This window comes from Oncorhynchus clarkii, chromosome 13 (genome assembly GCF_045791955.1).
Source record: "Oncorhynchus clarkii lewisi isolate Uvic-CL-2024 chromosome 13, UVic_Ocla_1.0, whole genome shotgun sequence".
Lineage (NCBI taxonomy): Eukaryota > Metazoa > Chordata > Actinopteri > Salmoniformes > Salmonidae > Oncorhynchus > Oncorhynchus clarkii.
Genome location: NC_092159.1, coordinates 51,335,360 through 51,362,323, shown reverse-complemented (window position 1 = coordinate 51,362,323; position 26,964 = coordinate 51,335,360). Strand labels below are relative to the sequence as shown.

General features: G+C 45.5%; 1 protein-coding gene across 2 annotated transcripts in view; it reads right to left on the bottom strand.

Annotated features, from left to right (window-relative positions):
* The window catches only part of LOC139365042 (speckle-type POZ protein), a 108,044-nt gene that overhangs the window by 31,271 nt on the left and 49,809 nt on the right, over nt 1-26,964 (bottom strand). For both annotated transcript variants that reach the window (XM_071102375.1, XM_071102376.1), the window contains exons 3-6: nt 25,903-26,170; nt 25,360-25,481; nt 24,986-25,137; nt 18,626-18,753 (exon numbers count right to left, since the gene is read on the bottom strand). In XM_071102375.1, coding sequence (XP_070958476.1) covers nt 18,626-18,753; nt 24,986-25,137; nt 25,360-25,481; nt 25,903-25,980 — 480 coding nt within the window. In that variant the 5' untranslated portion in view covers nt 25,981-26,170. The remainder of the gene's footprint in view (nt 1-18,625; nt 18,754-24,985; nt 25,138-25,359; nt 25,482-25,902; nt 26,171-26,964) is intronic.

Below are 26,964 nucleotides of genomic sequence, written 5' to 3'. Positions count from 1 at the left end.
GAGAGAGCGAGAGAGATATATAACGAGCGAGAGATACATAACGAGAGAGAGATACATAACGAGAGAGAGAGAGCGAGAGAGAGATATAACGAGCGAGAGATATATAACGAGAGAGAGAGATACATAACGAGAGAGAGAGCGAGAGAGATATATAACGAGAGAGAGAGAGAGAGAGAGAGAGAGAGAGAACGAGAGAGAGAGAGATAACGAGAGAGAGATAACGAGAGAGAGAGAGTTCTGTAAAAATATCCTCTGTGTACAACGTAGAACACCAAATAATGCATGCAGAGCAGAATTAGGCCGATACCCACTAATTATCAAAATCCAGAAAAGAGACGTTAAATTCTATAACCACCTAAAAGGAAGCGATTCCCAAACCTTCCATAACAAAGCCATCACCTACAGAGAGATGAACCTGGAGAAGAGTCCCCTAAGCAAGCTGGTCCTGGGGCTCTGTTCACAAACACAAACACACCCCACAGAGCCCCAGGACAACAGCACAATTAGACCCAACCATATCATGAGAAAACAAAAAGATAATTACTTGACACATTGGAAAGAATTAACAAAAAAACAGAGCAAACTAGAATGCTATTTGGCCCTACACAGAGAGTACACAGCGGCGGAATACCTGACCACTGTGACTGACCCAAACTTAAGGAAAGCTTTGACTATGTACAGACTCAGTGAGCATAGCCTTGCTATTGAGAAAGGCCGCCGTTAGCAGACATGGCTCTCAAGAGAAGACAGGCTATGTGCTCACTGCCCACAAAATGAGGTGGAAACTGAGCTGCACTTCCTAACCTCCTGCCCAATGTATGACCAAATTAGAGAGACATATTTCCCTCAGATTACACAGATCCACAAAGAATTCGAAAACAATTCCAATTTTGAAAAACTCCCATATATACACTGGGTGAAATTCCACAGTGTGCCATCACAGCAACAAGATTTGTGACCTGTTGCCACGAGAAAAGGGCAACCAGTGAAGAACAAACACCATTGTAAATACAACCCATATTTATGCTTATTTATTTTATCTTGTGTCCTTTAACCATTTGTACATTGTTAAAACACTGTATATATAATAAGACATTTGTAATGTCTTTATTGTTTTGAAACTTCTGTATGTGTAATGTTTACTGTTAATTTTTTATTGTTTTTCACTTTATATATTCACTTTATATATTATCTACCTCACTTGCTTTGGCAATGTTAACACATGTTTCCCATGCCAATAAAGCCCTTGAATTGAATTGAGAGAGAGATAACGAGAGAAAGAGATATAACGAGAGAAAGAGATTAACGAGAGAAAGAGAGATAACGAGAGATAACGAGAGAGCGAGATAACGAGAGAAAGAGAGATAACGAGAGAGAGAGAGAGAGATAACGAGAGAGAGATAACGAGAGAACGAGGTAACGAGGTAACGAGGTAACGAGAGAGAGATAACGAGAGAACGAGAGAGAGATAACGAGAGAACGAGAGAGAGATAACGAGAGAGAGATAACGAGAGAACGAGAGAGATAACGAGAGAACGAGAGAGATAACGAGAGAGAGAGAGAGAGATAACGAGAGAGAGATAACGAGAGAGAGAGAGATAACGAGAGAGTGAGAGAACGAAAGAGAGACAACGAGAGAACGAGAGAGAGACAACGAGAGAACGAGAGAGAGACAACGAGAGAACGAGAGAGAGACAACGAGAGAACAAGAGAGAGACAACGAGAGAGAGACACAACGAGAGAGAGACACAACGAGAGAGAGACACAACGAGAGAGAGACACAACGAGAGAGAGAGATAACGAGAGAGAGAGAGATAACGAGAGAGAGAGAGATAACGAGAGAGAGAGATCACGAGAGAGAGAGATCACGAGAGAGAGAGATCACGAGAGAGAGAGATCACGAGAGAGATCACGAGAGAGAGATAACGAGAGAACGAGAGAGAGACAACGAGAGAGAGAGATAACAAGAGAGAGAGAGAGATAACAAGAGAGAGAGATAACGAGAGAGAGAGATAACGAGAGAGAGAGAGAGATAATGAGAGAGAGAGAGAGATAACGAGAGAGAGAGAGTGAGAGAGAGATAACGAGAGAGAGAGAGATAGAGAGAGATAACAAGAGAGAGAGAGAGATAACAAGAGAGAGAGAGAGATAACGAGAGAGAGAGAGAGAGATAACGAGAGAGAGAGATAACGAGAGAGAGAGAGAGATAACGAGAGAGAGAGAGAGAGATAACGAGAGAGAGAGAGATAACAAGAGAGAGAGAGAGAGAGATAACAAGAGAGAGAGAGAGAGATAACGAGAGAGAGAGAGAGATAACGAGAGAGAGAGAGATAACGAGAGAGAGAGAGAGAGATAACGAGAGAGAGAGATAACGAGAGAGAGAGAGAGATAACGAGAGAGAGAGATAACGAGAGAGAGAGATAACGAGAGAGAGAGATCACGAGAGAGAGAGATCACGAGAGAGAGAGATCACGAGAGAGAGAGATCACGAGAGAGAGAGATCACGAGAGAGAGAGATCACGAGAGAGAGAGATCACGAGAGAGAGAGATCACGAGAGAGAGAGAGATCACGAGAGAGAGAGAGATCACGAGAGAGAGAGATCACGAGAGAGATCACGAGAGAGAGATAACGAGAGAACGAGAGAGAGACAACGAGAGAGAGAGAGATAACGAGAGAGAGAGAGATAACGAGAGAGATAACGAGAGAGAGAGATAGAGAGAGATAACGAGAGAGAGAGATAGAGAGAGATAACAAGAGAGAGAGAGAGATAGAGAGAGATAACGAGAGAGAGATAACGAGAGAGAGATAACGAGAGAGAGATAACGAGAGAGAGATAACGAGAGAGAGAGAGAGAGAGAGATAACGAGAGAGAGAGAGAGAGAGAGATAACGAGAGAGAGAGAGAGAGAGAGATAACGAGAGAGAGAGAGAGAGAGATAACGAGAGAGAGAGAGAGATAACGAGAGAGATAACGAGAGAGATAACGAGAGAGAGAGATAACGAGAGAGAGAGATAACGAGAGAGAGAGATAACGAGAGAGAGAGATAACGAGAGAGAGAGATAACGAGAGAGAGAGATAACGAGAGAGAGAGAGAGCGATAACGAGAGAGAGAGAGAGAGATAACGAGAGAGAGAGAGAGAGATAACGAGAGAGAGAGAGAGAGATAACGAGAGAGAGAGAGAGAGATAACGAGAGAGAGAGAGAGAGATAACGAGAGAGAGAGAGAGAGATAACGAGAGAGAGAGAGAGAGATAACGAGAGAGAGAGAGAGAGATAACGAGAGAGAGAGAGATAACGAGAGAGAGAGAGAGAGATAACGAGAGAGAGAGAGAGAGATAACGAGAGAGAGAGAGAGAGATAACGAGAGAGAGAGAGAGATAACGAGAGAGAGAGAGAGATAACGAGAGAGAGAGAGAGATAACGAGAGAGAGAGAGATAACGAGAGAGAGAGAGATCACGAGAGAGAGAGAGATCACGAGAGAGAGAGATCACGAGAGAGAGAGACAACGAGAGAGAGAGAGAGACACAACGAGAGAGAGAGAGAGACACAACGAGAGAGAGAGAGAGACACAACGAGAGAGAGAGAGACACAACGAGAGAGAGAGAGACACAACGAGAGAGAGAGAGAGAGAGAGATAACGAGAGAGAGAGAGAGATAACGAGAGAGAGAGAGATAACGAGAGAGAGAGAGAGAGAGATAACGAGAGAGAGAGATCACGAGAGAGAGAGATCACGAGAGAGAGAGATCACGAGAGAGAGAGATCACGAGAGAGAGAGATCACGAGAGAGATCACGAGAGAGAGATAACGAGAGAGAGACAACGAGAGAACGAGAGAGAGACAACGAGAGAGAGAGAGTGAGAGAGAGATAACGAGAGAGAGAGAGATAGAGAGAGATAACGAGAGAGAGAGAGAGATAACAAGAGAGAGAGAGAGATAACGAGAGAGAGAGAGAGATAACGAGAGAGAGAGAGAGATAACGAGAGAGAGAGATAACGAGAGAGAGAGATAACGAGAGAGAGAGATAACGAGAGAGAGAGAGAGAGATAACGAGAGAGAGAGAGAGAGATAACGAGAGAGAGAGAGAGAGATAACGAGAGAGAGAGAGAGAGAGATAACGAGAGAGAGAGAGAGAGAGAGATAACAAGAGAGAGAGAGAGATAACAAGAGAGAGAGAGAGATAACAAGAGAGAGAGAGAGATAACAAGAGAGAGAGAGAGAGATAACGAGAGAGAGAGAGAGATAACGAGAGAGAGAGAGATAACGAGAGAGAGAGAGATAACGAGAGAGAGAGAGATAACGAGAGAGAGAGATAACGAGAGAGAGAGATCACGAGAGAGAGAGATCACGAGAGAGAGAGATCACGAGAGAGAGAGATCACGAGAGAGAGAGACAACGAGAGAGAGAGAGAGAGACACAACGAGAGAGAGAGAGAGACACAACGAGAGAGAGAGAGAGAGAGAGATAACGAGAGAGAGAGAGAGATAACGAGAGAGAGAGAGAGAGATCACGAGAGAGAGAGATCACGAGAGAGAGAGATCACGAGAGAGAGAGATCACGAGAGAGAGAGATCACGAGAGAGAGAGATCACGAGAGAGAGAGATCACGAGAGAGAGAGATCACGAGAGAGAGATAACGAGAGAACGAGAGAGAGACAACGAGAGAACGAGAGAGTGAGAGAGAGATAACGAGAGAGATAACGAGAGAGAGAGAGAGATAACGAGAGAGAGAGAGAGATAACGAGAGAGAGATAACGAGAGAGAGAGAGAGAGATAACGAGAGAGAGAGAGAGAGAGATAACGAGAGAGAGAGAGAGAGATAACGAGAGAGAGAGAGAGAGATAACGAGAGAGAGAGAGAGAGATAACGAGAGAGAGAGAGAGAGATAACGAGAGAGAGAGAGAGAGATAACGAGAGAGAGAGAGAGAGATAAAGAGAGAGAGAGAGAGAGAGATAACGAGAGAGAGAGAGAGAGAGATAACGAGAGAGAGAGAGAGAGAGATAACGAGAGAGAGAGAGAGATAACGAGAGAGAGAGAGAGATAACGAGAGAGAGAGAGAGATAACGAGAGAGAGAGAGATAACGAGAGAGAGAGAGATAACGAGAGAGAGAGAGATAACGAGAGAGAGAGAGATAACGAGAGAGAGAGAGATAACGAGAGAGAGAGAGATCACGAGAGAGAGAGAGATCACGAGAGAGAGAGAGATCACGAGAGAGAGAGATCACGAGAGAGAGAGATCACGAGAGAGAGAGATCACGAGAGAGAGAGATCACGAGAGAGAGAGATCACGAGAGAGAGAGATAACGAGAGAGAGAGATAACGAGAGAGAGAGAGAGACAACGAGAGAGAGAGAGAAACACAACGAGAGAGAGATAACGAGAGAGAGATAACGAGAGAGAGATAACGAGAGAGAGATAACGAGAGAGAGATAACGAGAGAGAGAGAGAGAGAGAGATAACGAGAGAGAGAGAGATAGAGAGAGATAACGAGAGAGAGAGAGAGATAACGAGAGAGACAACGAGAGAGTGAGAGAGAGACAACGAGAGAGAGACAACGAGAGAGAGAGAGACACAACGAGAGAGAGATAACGAGAGAGAGAGAGAGATAACGAGAGAGAGAGAGAGATAACGAGAGAGAGAGATAACGAGAGAGAGAGAGAGAGAGATAACGAGAGAGAGAGAGATAACGAGAGAGAGAGAGAGAGAGAGATAACGAGAGAGAGAGATAACGAGAGAGAGAGAGAGATAACGAGAGAGAGAGAGAGATAACGAGAGAGAGAGAGAGATAACGAGAGAGAGAGAGATAACGAGAGAGAGAGAGATAACGAGAGAGAGAGAGATAACGAGAAAGAGAGAGATAACGAGAAAGAGAGAGATAACGAGAGAGAGAGAGATAACGAGAGAGAGAGAGAGATAACGAGAGAGAGAGAGAGATAACGAGAGAGAGAGAGAGATAACGAGAGAGAGAGAGAGATAACGAGAGAGAGAGAGAGATAACGAGAGAGAGAGAGATAACGAGAGAGAGAGAGATCACGAGAGAGAGAGATCACGAGAGAGAGAGATCACGAGAGAGAGAGATCACGAGAGAGAGAGATCGAGAGAGAGAGATAACGAGAGAGAGAGATAACGAGAGAGAGAGAGAGAGACAACGAGAGAGAGAGAGAGAGACAACGAGAGAGAGAGAGAAACACAACGAGAGAGAGATAACGAGAGAGAGATAACGAGAGAGAGATAACGAGAGAGAGAGAGAGAGAGAGATAACGAGAGAGAGAGAGATAACGAGAGAGAGAGAGAGAGATAACGAGAGAGACAACGAGAGAGAGACAACGAGAGAGAGACAACGAGAGAGAGAGAGACACAACGAGAGAGAGAGAGAGAGAGATAACGAGAGAGAGAGAGAACGAGAGAGAGAGAGAGAGAGATAACGAGAGAGAGAGAGATAACGAGACAACGAGAGAGAGAAAACGAGACAACGAGAGAGAGACAACGAGACAACGAGAGAGAGAGAGAGAGAGAGAGAGAGAGAGAGAGATAACGAGAGAGATAGAGAGAGAGAGATAACGAGAGAGAGAGAGAGATAACGAGAGAGATAGAGAGAGAGAGAGAGAGAGAGAGAGATAACGAGAGAGAGAGAGAGAGATAACGAGAGAGAGAGAGAGATAACGAGAGAGAGAGGGAGATAACGAGAGAGAGAGGGAGATAACGAGAGAGAGAGAGAGATAACGAGAGAGAGAGAGAGATAACGAGAGAGAGAGAGAGATAACGAGAGAGAGAGAGATAACGAGAGAGAGAGAGATAACGAGAGAGAGAGAGATAACGAGAGAGAGAGAGAGAGATAACGAGAGAGAGAGAGAGAGATAACGAGAGAGAGAGAGAGAGAGAGAGAGATAACGAGAGAGAGAGAGAGAGAGATAACGAGAGAGAGAGAGAGAGAGATAACGAGAGAGAGAGAGAGAGAGATAACGAGAGAGAGAGAGAGAGAGATAACGAGAGAGAGAGAGATAACGAGAGAGAGAGAGATAACGAGAGCGAGAGAGATAACGAGATAACGAGAGCAAGAACGAGATAACGAGAGCGAGAGCGAGATAACGAGAGCGAGCGAGATAACGAGAGCGAGAGAGATAACGAGAGAGAGAGAGATAACGAGAGAGAGAGATAACGAGAGAGAGAGAGAGATAACGAGAGAGAGAGAGAGATAACGAGAGAGAGAGAGAGATAACGAGAGAGATAACGAGAGAGAGAGAGAGATAACGAGAGAGAGAGAGAGATAACGAGAGAGAGAGAGAGATAACGAGAGAGAGAGAGAGAGAGAGAGAGAGATAACGAGAGAGAGAGAGAGAGATAACGAGAGAGAGAGAGAGAGAGATAACGAGAGAGAGAGAGAGAGAGAGAGAGAGAGAGAGAGAGAGAGAGAGAGAGAGAGAGAGAGAGAGAGAGAGATAACGAGAGAGAGAGAGAGAGATAACGAGAGAGAGAGAGATAACGAGATAACGAGAGCGATAACGAGAGCGAGAGAGATAACGAGATAACGAGATAACGAGAGCGATAACGAGAGCGAGAGCGATAACGAGAGCGATAACGAGAGCGAGAGCGATAACGAGAGCGAGAGCGATAACGAGAGCGAGAGCGATAACGAGAGCGATAACGAGAGCGAGAGCGATAACGAGAGCGAGAGCGATAACGAGAGCGAGAGCGATAACGAGAGCGATAACGAGAGCGATAACGAGAGCGATAACGAGAGCGATAACGAGAGCGAGAGCGATAACGAGAGCGATAACGAGAGCGAGAGCGATAACGAGAGCGAGAGCGATAACGAGAGCGAGAGCGATAACGAGAGCGATAACGAGAGCGAGAGCGATAACGAGAGCGAGAGCGATAACGAGAGCGAGAGCGATAACGAGAGCGAGAGCGATAACGAGAGCGAGAGCGATAACGAGAGCGAGAGCGATAACGAGAGCGAGAGCGATAACGAGAGCGAGAGAGATAACGAGAGCGAGAGAGATAACGAGAGCGAGAGAGATAACGAGAGCGAGAGAGATAACGAGAGCGAGAGAGATAACGAGAGCGAGAACGAGAGCGAGAACGAGAGCGAGAGAGATAACGAGAGCGAGAGAGATAACGAGAGCGAGAGAGATAACGAGAGCGAGAGAGATAACGAGAGCGAGAGAGATAACGAGAGCGAGAGAGATAACGAGAGCGAGAGAGATAACGAGAGCGAGAGAGATAACGAGAGCGAGAGAGAGAGAGATAACGAGAGCGAGAGAGAGAGAGATAACGAGAGCGAGAGAGAGAGAGATAACGAGAGCGAGAGAGAGAGAGATAACGAGAGCGAGAGAGAGAGAGATAACGAGAGCGAGAGAGAGAGAGATAACGAGAGAGAGAGAGAGAGATAACGAGAGAGAGAGAGAGAGAGATAACGAGAGAGAGAGAGAGAGAGATAACGAGAGAGAGAGAGAGAGATAACGAGAGAGAGAGAGAGAGAGAGATAACGAGAGAGAGAGAGAGAGAGATAACGAGAGAGAGAGAGAGAGATAACGAGAGAGAGAGAGAGAGATAACGAGAGAGAGAGAGAGAGATAACGAGAGAGAGAGAGAGAGAGATAACGAGAGAGAGAGAGAGAGATAACGAGAGAGAGAGAGAGAGAGAGATAACGAGAGAGAGAGAGAGAGAGAGATAACGAGAGAGAGAGAGAGAGAGAGATAACGAGAGAGAGAGAGAGAGAGAGATAACGAGAGAGAGAGAGAGAGAGAGAGATAACGAGAGAGAGAGAGAGGAGATAACGAGAGAGAGAGAGAGAGAGAGAGATAACGAGAGAGAGAGAGAGAGAGAGATAACGAGAGAGAGAGAGAGAGAGAGATAACGAGAGAGAGAGAGAGAGAGATAACGAGAGAGAGAGAGAGAGAGATAACGAGAGAGAGAGAGAGAGAGATAACGAGAGAAAGAGATAACGAGAGAAAGAGATAACGAGAGAAAGAGATAACGAGAGAAAGAGATAACGAGAGAAAGAGAGAGAGAGAGAAAACGAGAGGTGAGAGAAAGCAAGCATGAGCTAGACAATCATCTCCTCTTGTTCCGGTCATCCACATTTCCTTTACCCTCTCGCCTCCTCCCCTCCTGCCACCTCCTGTTCTCTCTCCTCCTCTGAAGGGACTGCTCCTTTCCTTTACTCCTCCTCTCAGACCACCTCTAATGACAGCAAGCACAGAACCCTTAATGGAAACTATCCTTTCATTAAATACCTGCGAGGAGAGATGTAGATGAGAGCGAGGGATATAAAAGAGGGGAGGCATAGAGTAAAGGAAGGGAGAGGAGGGAGCAGTGAGGAGGAAACAAGAGAAGGGAGATCAGCAAAGTCAGGAGAGGGGGAAGAGATGAGGGGTGGCATTGGGAAAAGAGCCAAGAGAAGATAGAAGAGCACTGGACTCTGGGGTGCTCCCTCTCTCTCAGAAGCAGGACAGGAACATGTGGCCAAGAAAACGAAAGAGAGAGGGAAGGAAGGAAGGAGAGATAAGAGGTTTAAGTTTTAATGTCAAATGCACTAGTACAGTGAAAGAAGAACACAAGAAAGTAAGAAGCTATGCACAGGGTCAGTTTGAGGCAGGGATGCTGGAGTGATAGAGGTACGGACTGTGCCTTTACAAAGTATTCAGACCCCTTGACTTTTTCCACAGTTACATTACAGCCTTATTCTAACCCATAACAACAAAGCAAAAATAAGTTCATAAATAAATATCACATTTACTTAAGTATTCAGATCCTTTACTCAGTACTTGGTTGTAGCACCTTTGACAGCGATTACAGCCTCGAGTCTTACTGGGTATGAGCCTACAAGCTCGGCACACCTGTATTTGGAGTGTTCCCTGCCAGGTTGGATGGGGAGCACCGTTGCACAGCTATTTCCAGGTCTCTCCAGAGATGTTAGTTCAGGTTCAAGCCCGGGCTTTTGCTGAACCACTCAAGAACATTCAGAGACTTGTCCCGAAGCCACTCCTGTGTAGTCTTGGCTGTGTGCTTAAGGTTATTGTCCTGTTGGAAGGTGAACCTTCACCCCAGCCTGAGGTCCTGAGTGCTCTGGAGCAGTTTTTTTTTTAATCAAGGATCTCTACTTTGCTCCGTTCTGCTTTCCCTCGATCCTGACTAGTCTCTCAGTCCCTGCTGCTGAAAATATCCCCACTGCATGCTGCTGCCACCACCATGGTTTACCGTAGGGATGGTACTAGGTTTCCTCCAGACATAATGCTGGGCATTCAGGCCAAAGAGTTGGTTTCATCAGTCAAGATAATTGTATTTCTCATGGTCTGTCAGAGTATTTAGGATCATTTTGGCAAACTCCAAGCGGCCTATCATGTGCATTTTACTGAGGAGTGCCTTCCGACAAGCCCCTCTACCATAAAGGCATGATTGGTGGAGCGCTGCAGAGATGGTTGTCCTTCTGGAAGGTTCTCCTATCTCCACAGAGGATCTCTGGAGCTCTGTCAGAGTGACCATTGGGTTCTTGGTCACCTCCCTGACCAAGGCCCTTCTCCTGATTGCTCAGTTTAGCCGGGCGGCCAGTTCCAGGAAGAGTCGTGTGGTTCCAAACTTCTTCCATTTAAGAAAGATGGAGGCCTCTGTGTTCTTTGGGACCTTCAATGCTGCAGAAATGTTGTGGTACCCTATCCCAGATCTGTGCCTCGATACAATCCTGTCTCTGACCTTTACAGACAATTCCTTCGACCGCATGACTTTGATTTTTGCTCCGACATGCACTGTCTACTGAGGGACCTTATATAGACAGGGGTGTGCCTTTCCAAATAGTGTCCAATTATTTGAATTTAACACAGTTGGACTCCAATCAAGTTGTAGAAACATCAAGGATGATCAATTGAAAAGAGGATGCGCCTGAGCTCAATTTCAAGTCTCATAGCAAAGGGTCTGAACACTTAAGTAAATAAGGTATTTGTTTTTTATACATTTGCAAAACATTAAGAACCAGTTTCGCTTTGTCATTATGGGGTATTGAGTGTAGATTGAGGAGGCAAAAAAACAATGTAATCCATTTTAGAATAAGGCTGTAACGTAACAAAATGTGGAAAGAGTCAAGGGGCCGGAATACTTCCCGAATGCACTGCATGTACAGTTGAAGTCGGAAGTTTAAATACACTTAGGTTGGCGTCATTAAAACAATTTTTCCAACCACTCCACAAATGTATTGTTAACAAACTATAGTTTTGGCAAGTCAGTTAGGACATCCACTTTGTGCATGACACAAGTTATTTTTCCAACAATTGTTTACAGACAGATTATTTCACTTATAATTCACTGTATTACAATTCCAGTGGGACAGAAGTTTACATACACTAAGTTGACTGTGCCTTTAAACAGCTTGGGAAATTCCAGAAAATTATGTCATGGCTTAGAAGCTTCTAATAGGCTAATTGACATCATTTAAGTCAATTGGAGGTGTATTTCAAGGCCTACCTTCAAACCCAGTGCCTCTTTGCTTGACATCATGGGATCATCAAAAGAAATCAACCAAGACCTCAGACTTTTTTTTTGTGGACCTCCACAAGTCTGGTTCACCCTTGGGAACAATTTCCAAATGCCTGAAGGTACCATGTTCATTTGTACAAACAATAGAACGCAAGTATAAACACCATGGGACCACGCAGCCGTCATACCGCTCAGGAAGGAGACGCGTTCTGTCATCTAGAGATGAACGTACTTTGGTGCGAAAAGTGCAAATCAAATCCAGAACAGCAAAGGACCTTGTGAAGATGCTGGAGGAAACAGGTACAAAAGTATCTATATCTACAGTAAAACGAGTCCTACATCGACATAACCTGAAAGGCTGCTCAGCAAGGAAGTAGCCCCTGCTCCAAAACCACCATAAAAAAGCCAGACAACGGTTTGCAACTGCACATGGGACAAAGATTGTACTTTTTGGAGAAATGTCCTCTGGTCTGACGAAACAAAAATAGAACTGTTTGGCCATAATGACCATCGTTATATTTGGAAGAAAAAGGGGGAGGCTTGCAAGCCAAAGAACACCATCCCAACCGTGAAACACGGGGGAGGCAGCATCATGTTGTGGAGGTGCTTTGCTGGAAGAGGGACTGGTGCACTTCACAAAATAGATGGCATCATGAGGTAGGAAAATTATGTGGATATATTGAAGCAACATCTCAAGACATCAGTCAGGAAGTTAAATGGGTCTTCCAAATGGACGATGACCACAAGCATACTTCCAAAGTTGTGGCAAAATGGCTTAAGGACAACAAAGTCAAGGTATTGGAGTGGCCATCACAAAGCCCTGACCTCAAGCCGATAGCAAATTTGTGGGCAGAACTGAAAAGGCGTGTGAGCAAGAAGGACTACAAATCTGACTCAGTTACACCTGCTCTGTCAGGAGGAATGGGCCAGAATTCACCCAACTTATTGTCGGAAGCTTGTGGAAGGCTACCCGAATCGTTTGACCAAAGATAAACCATTTAAAGGCAATGCTACCAAATACTAATTGAGTGCATGTAAACTTCTGACCCACCACTCTCGCTACTATTATTCTGACATTTCACATTCTTAAAATAAAGTGGTGATTCTACACCTGCATTGCTTGCTGTTTGGGGTTTTAGGCTGGGTTTATGTACAGCACTTTGAGATATCAGCTGATGTACGAAGGGCTATATAAATAAATTTGATTTGATTTGATTTGATTTGATCCTAACTGACCTAAGACAGGGAATTTTTTACTAGGATTAAATGTAAGGAATTGTGAAAAACTGTGTTTAAATGTATCTGGCTAAGGTGTATGTAAACTTCCGACTTCAACTGTATAGGGAGGGGTAAGGTGACTAGGCATCAGGATATACACAGAGTACACCCAACATTAGAAACCTCTTCCTAATTATGGAGTAGCACCCCCGCCCCTTTCGCCCTCAGAACAGCCTGAATTCATCTAGGCATGGACTCTACAAGGTGCTGAAAGCGTTCCACAGGGATTCTGGCAAATGTAGACCCAAATGCTTGCCACAGTTGTGTCAGGTTGGCTGAGCGTGAAAAAAACAGCCACATTGCAGTTCTTGACACAAACAGGTGCGCCTGGCACCTACTACCATAACCTGTTCAAAGGCATTTAAAAATGTTGTCTTGCCCATTCACCCTCTGCATGGCTTGGGGGGCTGGAGTCTAATGATTTTCCGGGTCTTCCTTTCACACCGCCTGATAGAGGTCCTGGATGGCAGGGAACTCGGGCCCCAGTGATGTACTGGCCTGTCCGCACCATCTTCTAGCACCATGCGATCGAGGGCGGTGTCAGGGAGTCCAGGATCCAGCTTCAGAGTGAGATGTCCAGTACCAGGGTCCTAAGCTTGGTGACGAGCTTAGAGGGGACGATGGTGTTGAATGCTGAGCAGTAGTCAATGAACAGCATTCTTACAAAAGGAGAGAGAAAGAGTGTAGCAAGAGAGAGAGAGGGGAGAGAAAGAGATACAAAAATGAAGAGAAAGAAGAAAAAAAAGAGAAGGAAAGAGAATGAGAGAAGAAGAGAACGAGGAGACAGTTCTCCAAAGGTAGTAAAAACTGCATCCCAGGGGGAACAAGGACCAGGAATATTGAAGTACTTTACACTCTTACTTGCCCACGGAAAGACCTTGTGGTAGCACCCTTTTCATTTATTCCAGGGTCACTAACTCACTACAGTAACCTACACTAGGGCTGGGTGATATAGCCAAAATACATGGGCATTAATATGGACTTGGTCCCCCCTTTGCTGCTATAACTGCCTCCACTCTTCTGGGAAGGCTTTCCACTAGATGTTGGAACATTGCTGCAGGGATTTGCTTCCGTTCAGCCACAAGAGCATTAGTGAGATCGGGCAATGATGTTGTGCGATTAGACCTGGCTTGCAGTCGGCGTTCCAATTCATCCCAAAGGTGTTCGTTGAGGTTGAGGTCTGGTTGTAAGAAACTCAAACTCATAGTGTATTTATAGAACACTTGTAGATTTATATTAAGAAGCTAAGTGGAAACATCGTTGTCATCAACATTGTTGCATGTGCTGCATTGATCATGCAGACAGAACAAAAGTGTCTTGTGGTTAAGCAACAACCAATGAGCTCCTTGAGTGAGACGGGGCAGGGCTAGGTCTGCGAGGAAATGGACATTACACATGGCATATTACAAATCAAACATTCAAATACCGTTATAGAAGTTAAGGTAAAAACCTAAACTGGTCCGTGCATCAATGCTGGTATATAGTAAAATACAGTGTACCGCCCAGCCAAATCCACATGGGTTTCCTCATTAATGGATCTGGTGTAATTACCAGAGATTAACACAAGAGTGGGGCAGCCACCCAGGACTATAACCAACCAGCAGCCAACACCACTGTGTTGGAAGTACTCTCTATGCCAAGCCTCTCTCACATACACAGGCACATGTGCATACACACACAGTACACGCAGACACACACACAGTACACACAGTCACACACGCAGTCACACCTCACCACCCCCACAGCTCTGAAGTAGCTGCTATGCCCCTCCTACTCGTCTGTCAATAGGCCCAGTATGGAAGCACTTTAAACAGACTTGCACATCGCTCCGCTTTCTCTCGTAACAAACAAGTTGGGAACTTCAAGACATGGATTCCAGCACCATACCCACAGGGTTAATTAGGTTTGCTTTAAAACAGCCACCACCATGCTTTTTAAACATTCATGGCCGAATGCATGACAACGAGAACATTAACATATCCAGAAAGTTAACCTGTACTCGGTTCCCCGATCCAACAGGGGGGGCTGGGCGACACAGAGAGAGAGATGGTTGACCTCTGCTGCCCCCTCTGTTACAGCCTAGTAATAACAGGGGATATAACACTACACAGCCCAACACTACACAGCATCTGACCTGAGCCCTACTGACAAACTCACGGAATAAGAATCCACACAGACCTTTTTGGTCTTAATTTAAAAAGTTAGGCATAAGGTTATCAGTGTGGTTGGGGTTGGCGAAGAGTAATTGCAGAAATAGACAGGGTTTATGACTTTGTGGCAACTAGTGATGACCCATGAGGTTTTCCTGGTCAGGTCACATGGTTAGGACAGACTCCTGGCCCTAGTCCCAGTGTAGCTGTGTGTGTGTCCTATAAACGGGTTAGCTGTGTGTGTCCTATAAAACGGGTTAGCTGTGTGTGTCCTATAAAACGGGTTAGCTGTGTGTGTCCTATAAAACGGGTTAGCTGTGTGTGTCCTATTAAACGGGTTAGCTGTGTGTGTCCTATTAAACGGGTTAGCTGTGTGTGTCCTATTAAACGGGTTAGCTGTGTGTGTCCTATTAAACGGGTTAGCTGTGTGTGTCCTATTAAACGGGTTAGCTGTGTGTGTCCTATTAAACGGGTTAGCTGTGTGTGTCCTATTAAACGGGTTAGCTGTGTGTGTCCTATTAAACGGGTTAGCTGTGTGTGTCCTATTAAACGGGTTAGCTGTGTGTGTCCTATTAAACGGGTTAGCTGTGTGTGTCCTATTAAACGGGTTAGCTGTGTGTGTCCTATTAAACGGGTTAGCTGTGTGTGTCCTATAAACGGGTTAGCTGTGTGCACACTTCAAAGCGGCATAAGGCCGTGTGTTATGGTTTTGGATGCCCCGATTGCTAGCAACAACGACAAACTACGATGTGGTGAATTGTAAGTGTCTCGTTTCAGCTCATTTGATCTTGTTTTTGATACCATGCCTTGTTTTGAAGTGTTTTGACTGATTTCACATCTATGCTAACATGGAAAAACATGTGCTATCTAGCTAGTTAACTTCTTGGTGACAGGGGGCAGTATTTTTACATCCGGATGAAATACATGCCCAAATTCAACTGCCTGCTACTCATCCCCAGAAGATAAGATATGCATAGTATTAGTATATTTGGATAGAAAACACTCTGAAGTTCCTAAAACTGTTTGAATCATGTCCGTGAGTAAAACAGAACTTATTTAGCAGGCGAAACCCAGAGGACAAACCATTCAGATTTTTTTTGGGGGGGGGGGGGTGGGGTCACACTCTTTTCAATGGGTTTTCATTGGGAATCCAGATTTCTAAGGGACCTTCTTGCAGTTAGTTGACAAGATACAAATCTGTCGTTCTGTCCCTGAACAAGGCAGTTAACCCACTGTTCCTAGGTCGTCATTGAAAATAAGAATTTGTTCTTAACCTCTAGCACTTAGCCATCCCGGATCCGGGATCGTGGATACAGCCTCAAGCTCATTACCATAACTATTCATGAAAATAGCAAATGAAATGAAATAAATATGCTAGCTCTCAAGCTTAGCCTTTTGTTAACAACACTGTCATCTCAGATTTTCAAAATATGCTTCTCAACCATAGGAAAACAATCATTTGTGTAACAGTAGCTAGCTAGCGTAGCATTTAGCGTTAGCGTTAGCATTCAGCAGGCAACATTTTCACAAAAAACAGAAAAGCATTCAAATAAAATAATTTACCTTTGAAGAACTTCAGATGTTTTCAATGAGGAGACTCTGTTAGATAGCAAATGTTCAGTTTTTCCTGAAAGATAATTTGTTTAGGAGAAATCGCTACGTTTGGTGCGTCACGTTTGGCTACCAAAAAGCCCCGAAAATCCAGTCATCAAAACGCCAAACTTTTTTCCAAATTAACTTCATAATATCGACTGAAACATGGCAAACGTTGTTTAGAACCAATCCTCAAGGTGTTTTTCACATATCTCTTCGATGATATATCGTTCGTGGAAGTGTGCTTTCTGTTCTGAATCCCAGGAGAAAATGCCCGCAGCTGAAGATTACGCACCAATTTAGACAAAGGACACCGGGCGGACCCCTGGAAAATGTAGTCTCTTATGGCCAATCTTCCAATGATATGCCTACAAATACGTCACAATGCTGCAGACATCTTGAAGAAACGACAGAAAGGGCAGGCTCGTTCCTGGTGCATTCACAGCCATATAAGGAGACAATGGAAAACAGAGCCTCAGAAATTCTGCTCATTTCCTGTTTGAAGTTTCATCTTGGTTTCGTCTGTAGCATGAGTTCTGTGGCACTCACAGATAATATCTTTGCAGTTTTGGAAACGTCAGACTGTTTTCTTTCCAAAGCTGTCAATTATATGCATAGTTGAGCATCTTTTCGTGACAAAATATTGGGCACGTTTTTTTATCCAATAAAGAAATAGCGCCCCCATAGACTCAACTGGTTTTAACTGACTTACCTAGTTAAATAAAGGTCAAATAAAAAAATTAAAAATTAAAAATTAAAAATAAACGTTGCTATCGCTTCCACTAGATGTCAACAGTCTTTAGAAATTGGTTGAGGTTATTCCTGTGTGTAATGAAGAAGTACGGCCATCTTGAACGAGGGTCACTTGAACTGTACTGTTAGATAGAGGCGCGTGACCAGAAAGCATGCTTCAGTTTGTTTTCTTCCTTTATTGAACACAGATCATACCGTCTTCAATTGTATCGATTATTTACGTTAAAAACTACATAAAGTTGTATTACAAAAGTAGTTTGAAATGTTTTAGCAACAGGTAACTTTTGAGATATTTTGTAGTCACATTGCGCAAGTTGGCGCCGGTGTTTTTCTGGATATATATCGACGGAATTAATCGAACAAAAAGGACCATTTGTGATGTTTATGGGACCTATTGGAGTGCCAACAAAAGAAGCTTGTCAAAGGTAAGGCATGAATTATATTTATATTTCTGGTTGTGTCGCGCCTGCAGGGTTGAAATATGGTTTCTCTCTTTGTTTACGGAGGTGCTATCCTCAGATAATAGCATCGTTTGCTTTAGCCGAAAAGCCTTTTTGAAATCTGACATGTTGGCTGGATTCACAACAAGTGTAGCTTTCATTTGCTATCTCGCGTGTGTGATTTAATGACAGTTTGATTTTTATAGTAATTTATTTGAATTTGGCGCTCTGCATTTTCCCAGGCTTTTGGCCAGGTGGGACGCGTCCCACATATCCCAGAGAGGTTTTAACCAACAACCGCAACAAAGTATTTGAGAGACAAGTTCTCATTGTGCAACTTTATTTAGGTTTTCAATAAACATTGGGGACAAAATATTGTTTACATGTTATCAACAATATAAGCAAACCCCATCTGTTTTTCCCCACAGTAGAGCACAAGTCAATGTAGTTGCTAAACAACCAACCCGTCTATAGAGATACATCTAACTGCCAACATAGGGCGTTGGGCCCCACGAACCAGAACAGCTTCAACGTGCCTTAGCATACATTCTACAAGTGTCTGGAACTCTATTAGAGGGATCCGACACCATTCTTCCGCGAGAAATTCCATAATTTGGTGTTCTGTTGACGGTGGTGGAAAACACCGTCTCAGGCGCCACTCCAGAATCTAATATAAAGTGTTCAATTGGGTTGAGATCTGGTGACTGACACACACCATATGCTCCTTTGAGACCCTCTTTCAAAGTCATTGGCATCTATTATTCTAGCCAGGGTAGACAAAATAATCTACAACTGGGCTTTTTTATACATGACCCTAAGCATGATGGGATGTTAATTTCTTAATTAACAACGGCACCTGCTTTCAATATACTTTGAATGCCTAATTTACTTTATTTTGGCAGTTACCTATATCTCTATGTTGTGTGAACTTGTGTCCTACCTCACAGAAGAGAGTGAGCTTGTCGTCAGGCAGCAGCCCATTGGCCTCGTCCAGCAGGAAGTCTCTCCTGATGAACTTCTTAAAGCCCCAGTCCTTCCCCTGGACAAACCGGTATGCCCTCTGGCTCTCTGTAAAAGGGAACAACACAGACAGTTAGTGCACGTGTGTCTGTCATGACCATGAGAAAGGAGAAAGTGAGAGTGAGCACAGCCAGACAGGAGGTTGAATGAAGGAAGTGTCACCTGCAGGGGACTTTTAACACCTCATAAGAAAACGATGCCACACTCCACAGACATTTTTCATACACTCCCTCATCTCTGGCACACAGGCACGATAAGCAGGTGGGATAAGCAGGGATCAAAGCATCCCATTATAAAGTGCTTATGGACTGCCAACTATGTCTGCCTGAGAAGAGGCAGGGAGGGTTCTGTGCACTACAAACACACAAGAGAAATGCCTTCATGCGGTCCTTCACCAGGAATACGTACATACACTGTCTGCGTCCAAAATGGCACCATTTTGTCTATATAGTGTACTACAAAAGTAGTGCACTACATAGGGAATAGGGTGTTATTTGGGACACAACCACTGAGGACATACTCAACGTACACAACACAATAACTAGAGTCAGAGACACTGCTGTACCATAGTGGTTCTGATGGCCCAGTTGGTAAGACTGATGCTAACAAAGCCAAGGTTCAAGTCCCTCAGGGATCACATACAGTAAAGTGAGTGCATTTATATTTGTAGTAAATGGCTTTGGATCTGAGAGTCTGCCAAGTCAGATCACAATTAATTCCCTGCCCAGACATTTTACTACTCCAAGACCCTCTCAAAGATCTCCAATGAAACTTCACATAAAGATCCCTGGTCATGTATAGAATGACATGATCCCATCTAAGAAGCTCCTGTAGGGCAGGTCCCTCCTGTAGGGCAGGTCCCTCCTGTAGGGCAGGCCCCTCCTGTAGGGCAGGCCCCTCCTGTAGGGCAGGCCCCTCCTGTAGGGCAGGCCCCTCCTGTAGGGCAGGCCCCTCCTGCCATATAGGATGAGGATCCCTGGGGTCTAAAGAACCACACACACCAGGCCGACAGCCCATCTGCCGTTCGTCTGCCGCTCTTTCGGCGTGGTGTGTTTTAGGAACCACCCACTGATGGACGTCTGGCTGCAGACGTTTTCACGCGATTCTACATGAAGAATCGGTTAGCAAATTACAGCCAGAACTCTGTGCAGGGGTGCTGAGTACCATCGGCCAGCTAACGCTACTGTGGTCCAAGCCTTATGAGCTCTCCTGCCATATCCAAGTGGGAGTCATTCAGATGGGGTAACAGCTCTGCTGAAAGCTCTATGTGAAATTCACCAGCAGCGGTATGATGCAGTGGTGGGTACAGTAGTCAACCAGGCAGGCAGGGGCTGCGCTCCAAATGGCACCCTATTCCCTTTATAGTGCACTACATTGACCAGAGGGAATATGCTGTCATTTGGGATGTCTACAGACAGTGGTGGAGTTGAGCGCATATCCAGTTCTCCACCCCAGTGCTCAATCAGGGGGTCCTCTCCCTCTAATCCCTCCTCTGGAGATGGGCTACAAACAGGCCCTGACAGCCACCCTCTCAGACTGACAGAAATCCAAACACTCCAAAAGGCTCTTTTCTCTACTCTTTTTTTCCTACTTTATTCATCGTCACTCTCCTCTTTTCCTCTCTGCATATTAGGAACTGATGTCAGAAGGCTTTCATTTAAAGGCTTTGTGTCAGTCTCTCCCTCTCTCTCTAAACCTGTGTTGTTGAAAGCCACGTCAAACTTTTATGGACTTGACATGCCAAGTAGTGTATGGTTGGATACACAAACACACAGAGCAAAAGCACTGCATCTTAGTCTTATCCTTGTCTGCCTGTTTGTCTGAAATCTTTCAGTCTGCCTTTTCTCTATTTCCTTTCCGATATGTGAGAGACTCAGGCATGGTCCCCTGGCCAGCAGCTCCTCTCCCTGTGTGGTGGAGGGATTGTCCTGTGTGTTATCAGGGTATATGGAAGAAGACCAGCAGCCTGTGACAACTTCCTACGGGGCTGGGTCTCAGCCTAATGGAGGTGTGAGGACGGTGGGAGCAGAGAGAGAGAGAGAGGGCTAGCTGGGAGGAGGGAGGGACGGAACGGGAGCACAGAGGAGAAAGGGTGAGAGGAGTCCAACGGCAGGAAGAGGAAGAGGGAGAGAGGGCTAGCTGGGAGGAGGGAGGGACGGAACGGGAGCACAGAGAACGGAGGAGAAAGGGTGAGAGGAGTCCAACGGCAGGAAGAGAGAGAGGGAGAGGGCTAGCTGGGAGGAGGGAGGGACGGAACGGGAGCACAGAGAACGGAGGAGAAAGGGTGAGAGGAGTCCAACGGCAGGAAGAGGGAGAGAGGTGAGATTTCTCCTCTACTGCTCAGTCCCTGCTCACTCTCCACACTAAGGTGTATGTCTGTGTGCACATGTGCGTGCGCCTGTGCGTTTGTATGCGTGTGTGTATTAAGCTGAGCTCAGCTGACCCTGCTGCCTCGACTGGGTCTCCTGAGCAGGACCAGAACCTCACGCTGGCATGGGATCAACCTCAGGTCAGACCGCATGTGGTCACAGTCGGGTCACAGCAGGCTGGGTCACCAAGTCAGGAGGGGAGGAACACACCAGGAATAACAAATAGGAAAGGAGGAAGAGGAGTGAGAAGACCAGCGATGGAAGCATGTCACTCAAACAGTGGATAGAAGCCGTCACTAACAGTGCAGGCAGAGGTGACATGTGAGGTGAGATATGTAGATAGATGCAGTGAGACAAGAGAAAAAAATAGGAAGGCGAGAGACAGGGACAGAGTTTTAGAGAGGAGAAGGGAAAGATAGAGCGAGCGAGAGTAGAGCCAGGCTGTTTTAGAGAGCATAGCATACATATTCAGGCTGTGGCTCAGGGGCCTGGTTGAAACACACAGTGAGAAGGTCACCCAGAAGACTGGCTGGCAAACATCACACTCCGGGCCAACAAAGGAGCACAACTCAATAGTGTGGGTCACACTAAGAGTGTGTGTGTGCGGGCATGACAGAGAAAGTGTAATATACAGTACGTACATCAGTTCAAAACAACTCTAATCCCTCCATCCCTCCGTCCCTCCGTGATCATCTGTTCTCTGGAAGGAGGTTTAGAGAATCCCAAAAGGAGCCTGGAGCTTTCCCCATTACACAAACACAATCAAGCATTCGCACACCTAGACCTTCATACACATACACACTCCAACCCCATCCTCCCAACCACTACTGCCTACATCCCTTTCCCACTTCTTCCCTCCACTTCAATAGCTGCCATTTAGTCTAAATCCCATTCATTAAATACAGTACACAACACATACAGTCCAATGTCTAACAGCATGATAGACAACGCTTCAGTATGTGTAATGGAGCACCTGCATTTGCATCAACCCCCACGCACCTACATAGGATGACATATAATCAGGAAGGCAGGCACACAAGCTCGCTCACTCACACACACCACAAATACATGAACAAGCACACACACACGCCATTTCCGAAGAAAATCTCATCTCTATTGAATAATGAGCTCTATAAGCAAGTGTCAACACAAACATGTGTAACGACGTTCCTTCTAGCCGTGTCGATATGTGATTATGTAAAGACTGTCCAATGACTCTTCCCACAACACAACAACACTGAATGCCTGACCGCCCCCATCAGTAACCGCGGGCAACTAGCTCTGACAACCACAGGCAAGCATTCAGACAGAGGTTTCAATCAGCCAGGAGACCATGTGGAACTAAAGACACTAACCACAATACCACAAACACTGTACTGGCAAATGAGATCGTTCTTTTAAAATATACAGTGTATGAAGACCTGTGTACACACAGCAAATTAACCTGAACTTGAACCTGTGACCAAACACACTGGAGACATAACCTCTCCTTAGCACTTAGCACCTAAAAAGCACTACAAAGCCCACTGTCTGAGAAGCACACCTAGCCCTGCGCCATTTAAATAAACCCTAGCCACCACCGCCATATAGCAGGAGACTTCCTCTTTCTCTCTCTGTGTGTTCTCAGAGCTGTCAGTGCAGCAGTGTGTCTGCCAGCAGGCTACTTTATCTGGCACAGGAGAAGAGGGGGGGCCAAGAGACACGTTACAAACCGTTCATCCACAATCCCACAGGAGAGCCAGCTAGCTAGCGACTAAGCCAGGGAGAGAAATTATGTGGCAGAGAAGAGAGGAGAGGATGTTTGGGGGAGAGGGGGGAGAGAGAGGTGGGGGGCTGCCAGTGGAGCCCAAATATATCTCCATTAGCAGGCAGTAACAGCATCAGAGACCAACATACATTACTGATTGAGGCTCTCTATTCAGGTGGGGGTGGCTGAACAGTATGAGGTTGAAGGTCAGATCCACTTGAAACAGTTCATGTTTAAGGCAGCAAATGATAAATGCAGCATCTTTACATTACTCACAATCATCTTTAATCACCTATATATATATATATATATGTTTATTTAGCTATGTATCACATCAATCTGTACTTGGACTTACTATCCATTCCAGTGGAGTGTGTGGCCCTGTGAGACTGTGTGGAGAGCCCCAGCAGTGACATGCCACATAAACAGTCCTCACACTCTGAGCCACAGCCTTCTTAATTAAGGCACTTTGTTTTTATTTGGCCTGGGTTCTCTTCAGGAGGCATGGATTTAATTGGATTCTAAATGATCCAGAACAGATAGAGCTATCTTTACTGCCATATTCTCAGACAGAGTGCTCGCTGAAGTCCCTTGTCACGAATACAGTGGCTGCGGGTAATTTTCTCCAGCGACAAGGCGAGCAGAGAGCTGAGGGGAAGATGGGGTGCATCTGGGGGACGGGGAGGGTCTACCACCAAAGAACACAATTTACAGCAAACCCCCAGAGACACGAAGAGGAGAACAGAAGACATTTTCTCCACTTCTCTCAACATTCTCCATCTTTAATCTCTTTCAGTGGTCATGTGGAGAAGCAGATTCAGGTGAGCTGACCGAGTGAAGGAATGAAACGGCTCTAGGTGGTGTTTACCACCCACTCTGCAGGCTACTGCTGTCCCTCTTAGAGTGGTGCAGCGAAATGGGCACAGCCAACTATGCATTAACTGTACCTTAAGAGCCTCTCAAGCGAGCTTGATGCACAATTACAGTATGCAGCCCAGGGACTGTTTCATAACAGTAGTGTTTGTGAATGTGTTGTTGTTGCGGAGTGAAAAAGCACTGCCACAGTGAAGATGTAGAGTGTAGAACGGAGAGAGGGAAAGTGTGTGAGGGAGGGAGGGGTTGAGTTCACGCGGTAGACGTTTCTCAGCGGGAAAACCATTTCCCTTTCTACACGACCTGCACTGCGGGTGGTTGTAAACAGTCTTGCTGCATACACCTCTGATACAAACATTCCTCCTCTGCCCCTCTCCTCACCTCCTCCCATACTTCCTGTGCTCGACGGGGTGCCGGAGGAGAGACAACCAACCAGGTAGAGAGCCTGATAACCAGGAAGCGGTCACATCTGGCCCACTCGAATTCAATTCCACACAAGTTTGCTTTTCCTCCCCATAACATAACCTAATTAAAAAAGAGCAGGCATTGGAAGAAACACATTTCCTTTCCAATTCATCAGCCAGAGAAGAGGCAGAAGACAAAAATTGCTCCATGCTACTTTGAATTAAATATGGGGGGGAACGAATCCCACCTGCAGTGATTATACACACCCATATGGCTATCAACACCTCGGCCCACACACTGAATTAGACACTTTGGCTCCCTCACCCCCTCCTATGCACACACTCACTTAGTAAACCTCAGAGACACAGGTAATACATCTCAAACCTCCTAACCTTGTTCCTATTAGTCAACATGTCTTCCATGTTCTACTGCCAAGCTACAGGTTTGAGCTGAGAGGTTCAAGAGTGGATTGTTATAAGTAGTTCTGTTATCACATTACCTCTCACACACCCACATAATATCAAGCCAGGTACACTATGGGATTACAATAGCAGAGCACCACTGACCCTATAGAGATGGTGGGTTGTTGGGGATAGATATTTCCCAAGCAAAAAAATGATTCATATTCAAGAAAACATTAAAAAGTACATCTACTAAGATTGACCATATGACTGGACAGATACTGACACCTGAATTGACTGTTACCTTTCAGGTATTTTAAATGTCTGTAGTGTCTACTTGTTAATGTTATTTAAATGCATGAACATTTGAAAGTATTTTTGTCTGTAATGCCATTTTCGTCATGTGTCGGACCACAGGAAGACTGGCTGTCGTCATGGCATTAGCTAATGGGGATCCAAATCAACTCAAATCAAGTGTGACTTACCCATAGCCTTCGTCTCCTCTCCCTTGGCATTGAGGATGGAGAACTTGAACTTGGCACGCACCTCGCTCTTGGGACAGCTGACCAGGAGCAGGTAGAGGGACAGGTAGTCTTTACTCTCCTCGTCCAGGCCTTTAGGGTTTACACGCAAACACCTGGACACACAGAGGGAGGGATCAGCATCAGTGATCATCAGACTCAGTCAAACTGAGACGAGGTCAGTCAACTATGTTCAGTAACTGTCCAAAATAATAGAGACCAAACTATGTCCAACAAACTTAGGAGTCTAAATCGGATCAATCATGGACAAGTTATTGGTCCTGTCGTCCCTTATGGCTTATCCATAAAACCCACTTCTTGGCCCCGCCTCCACTCACCATTTAAGCTTGTCATTGGCTCCCGAAGAGAAGGTGGAGCTCTTGATGACCTCGCCCATCTCCTCACGACAGAAGCTGAAGTTGTTGATGGTCCACATGTAAGAGAACTTCACCACTTTGATCTAACAGAGGTAGGGACACACACACACACACACGGCAGGAATCAGACATGATGACTTTAATTTATTTATCTATTCCATACAGGTAGCTAAGTGGCTGGTTGGTCAGGCTGGACTTCAAAACCACACATCAAACCTGCCTTTCATCTCAATAAACATTGACAACAAACAGGGGGAGAAGAAAGGATATTAAAATGCTGCAACAAAAAATGATTTTGCAAGGACAGCGAGATGAAAAACACATCAATAGAAAAACATCCCTCTTCTTTAAACAGGCTGTTATCATAAACACCAGCACTGGCAGCAGTCCTGACTGACTGACTGACTGAGAGACAGACAGACAAACAGGCTGACAGGTGTAAGTACTGTACATAGAAAAACAGATACATGTACACACACACAACACACCAATCCCCACGCTTACCTGAGTGTAACACCAGCTCTCAGCCACAGGGCCGCTGGACATGTCCGCGGGGGGAGGGGGACTCGGGACTCTTGACATCGCCAGCGTTGAGACAGGGGGGGCCTGAGTGGAGCCTGAGCACCAGCCAGGAGGAAGGCAGAGTGGAGGGGTGGCTGAGCCCAACAACACCACTGAATGGGCTAAGTATTCAACCAGACCACCACACACAGCACCAGGGTCCAGCCAAGGATAACGTCTGGGGAATGTCCAGGTAACCCACAGCAACACCCTACAACCAGAGAGAGTCGCATTATCATAGGTGTTATAGTCAGTGCGTGTGTGCTAAAAGGCTAATTGTAATTGAGCGGTATTTCTCAGTAAGTAGGACAAAACAGCTCTGAATTCATTTGTTTTCAAAGGGCCTCTGCATTCAAAGCAGAGAGGCTGTGAACGCTGCTCGCTCGGCTTCAGTGAGAAAAGCCCTCGTTTATCTGCCATGGTTCTGCCTTTCTTTTGCTTTGAGCGGAGCGCCAGCCGATCTGTGACTGAGAGTGAAGAGCAAGGCTTAAGACCATCATCCCACGCCTGCCTGCCAATCTCCACTCACTCAAGTAGCCTACACAAGGTCACATACAACTTTCAAAGAGCACATTGACTTGGAAATGTCATAGCCTATTCCAAAATGTGCAAACTTCTATCAATCTGTGTGCACAAGTTATTCACTCTGTTTTTCAAGGTACATGTGTGAATACAGCCACAATAGAAAAACAGCATGGACTTCAGTTGAACCATAGATATACAATCTATGAGAGAGAACTGTGACTTTAACCAATGACTTCTCTTCAATATTACCTTTACAGAACCACAGATGACCCCTGGGAATAGAACAAGAATGTGTTCTTAATTGACTTGCCTGGTTAAATAAAAAAACAAATTATATTTTGTTCTCCTTTCCTCCCTCTCCCCCCTGGCTCCTTTCCTCCCTCTCCCCCCTGGATCCTTTCCTCCCTCTCCCCCCTGGATCCTTTCCTCCCTCTCCCCCCTGGATCCTTTCCTCCCTCTCCCCCCTGGATCCTTTCCTCC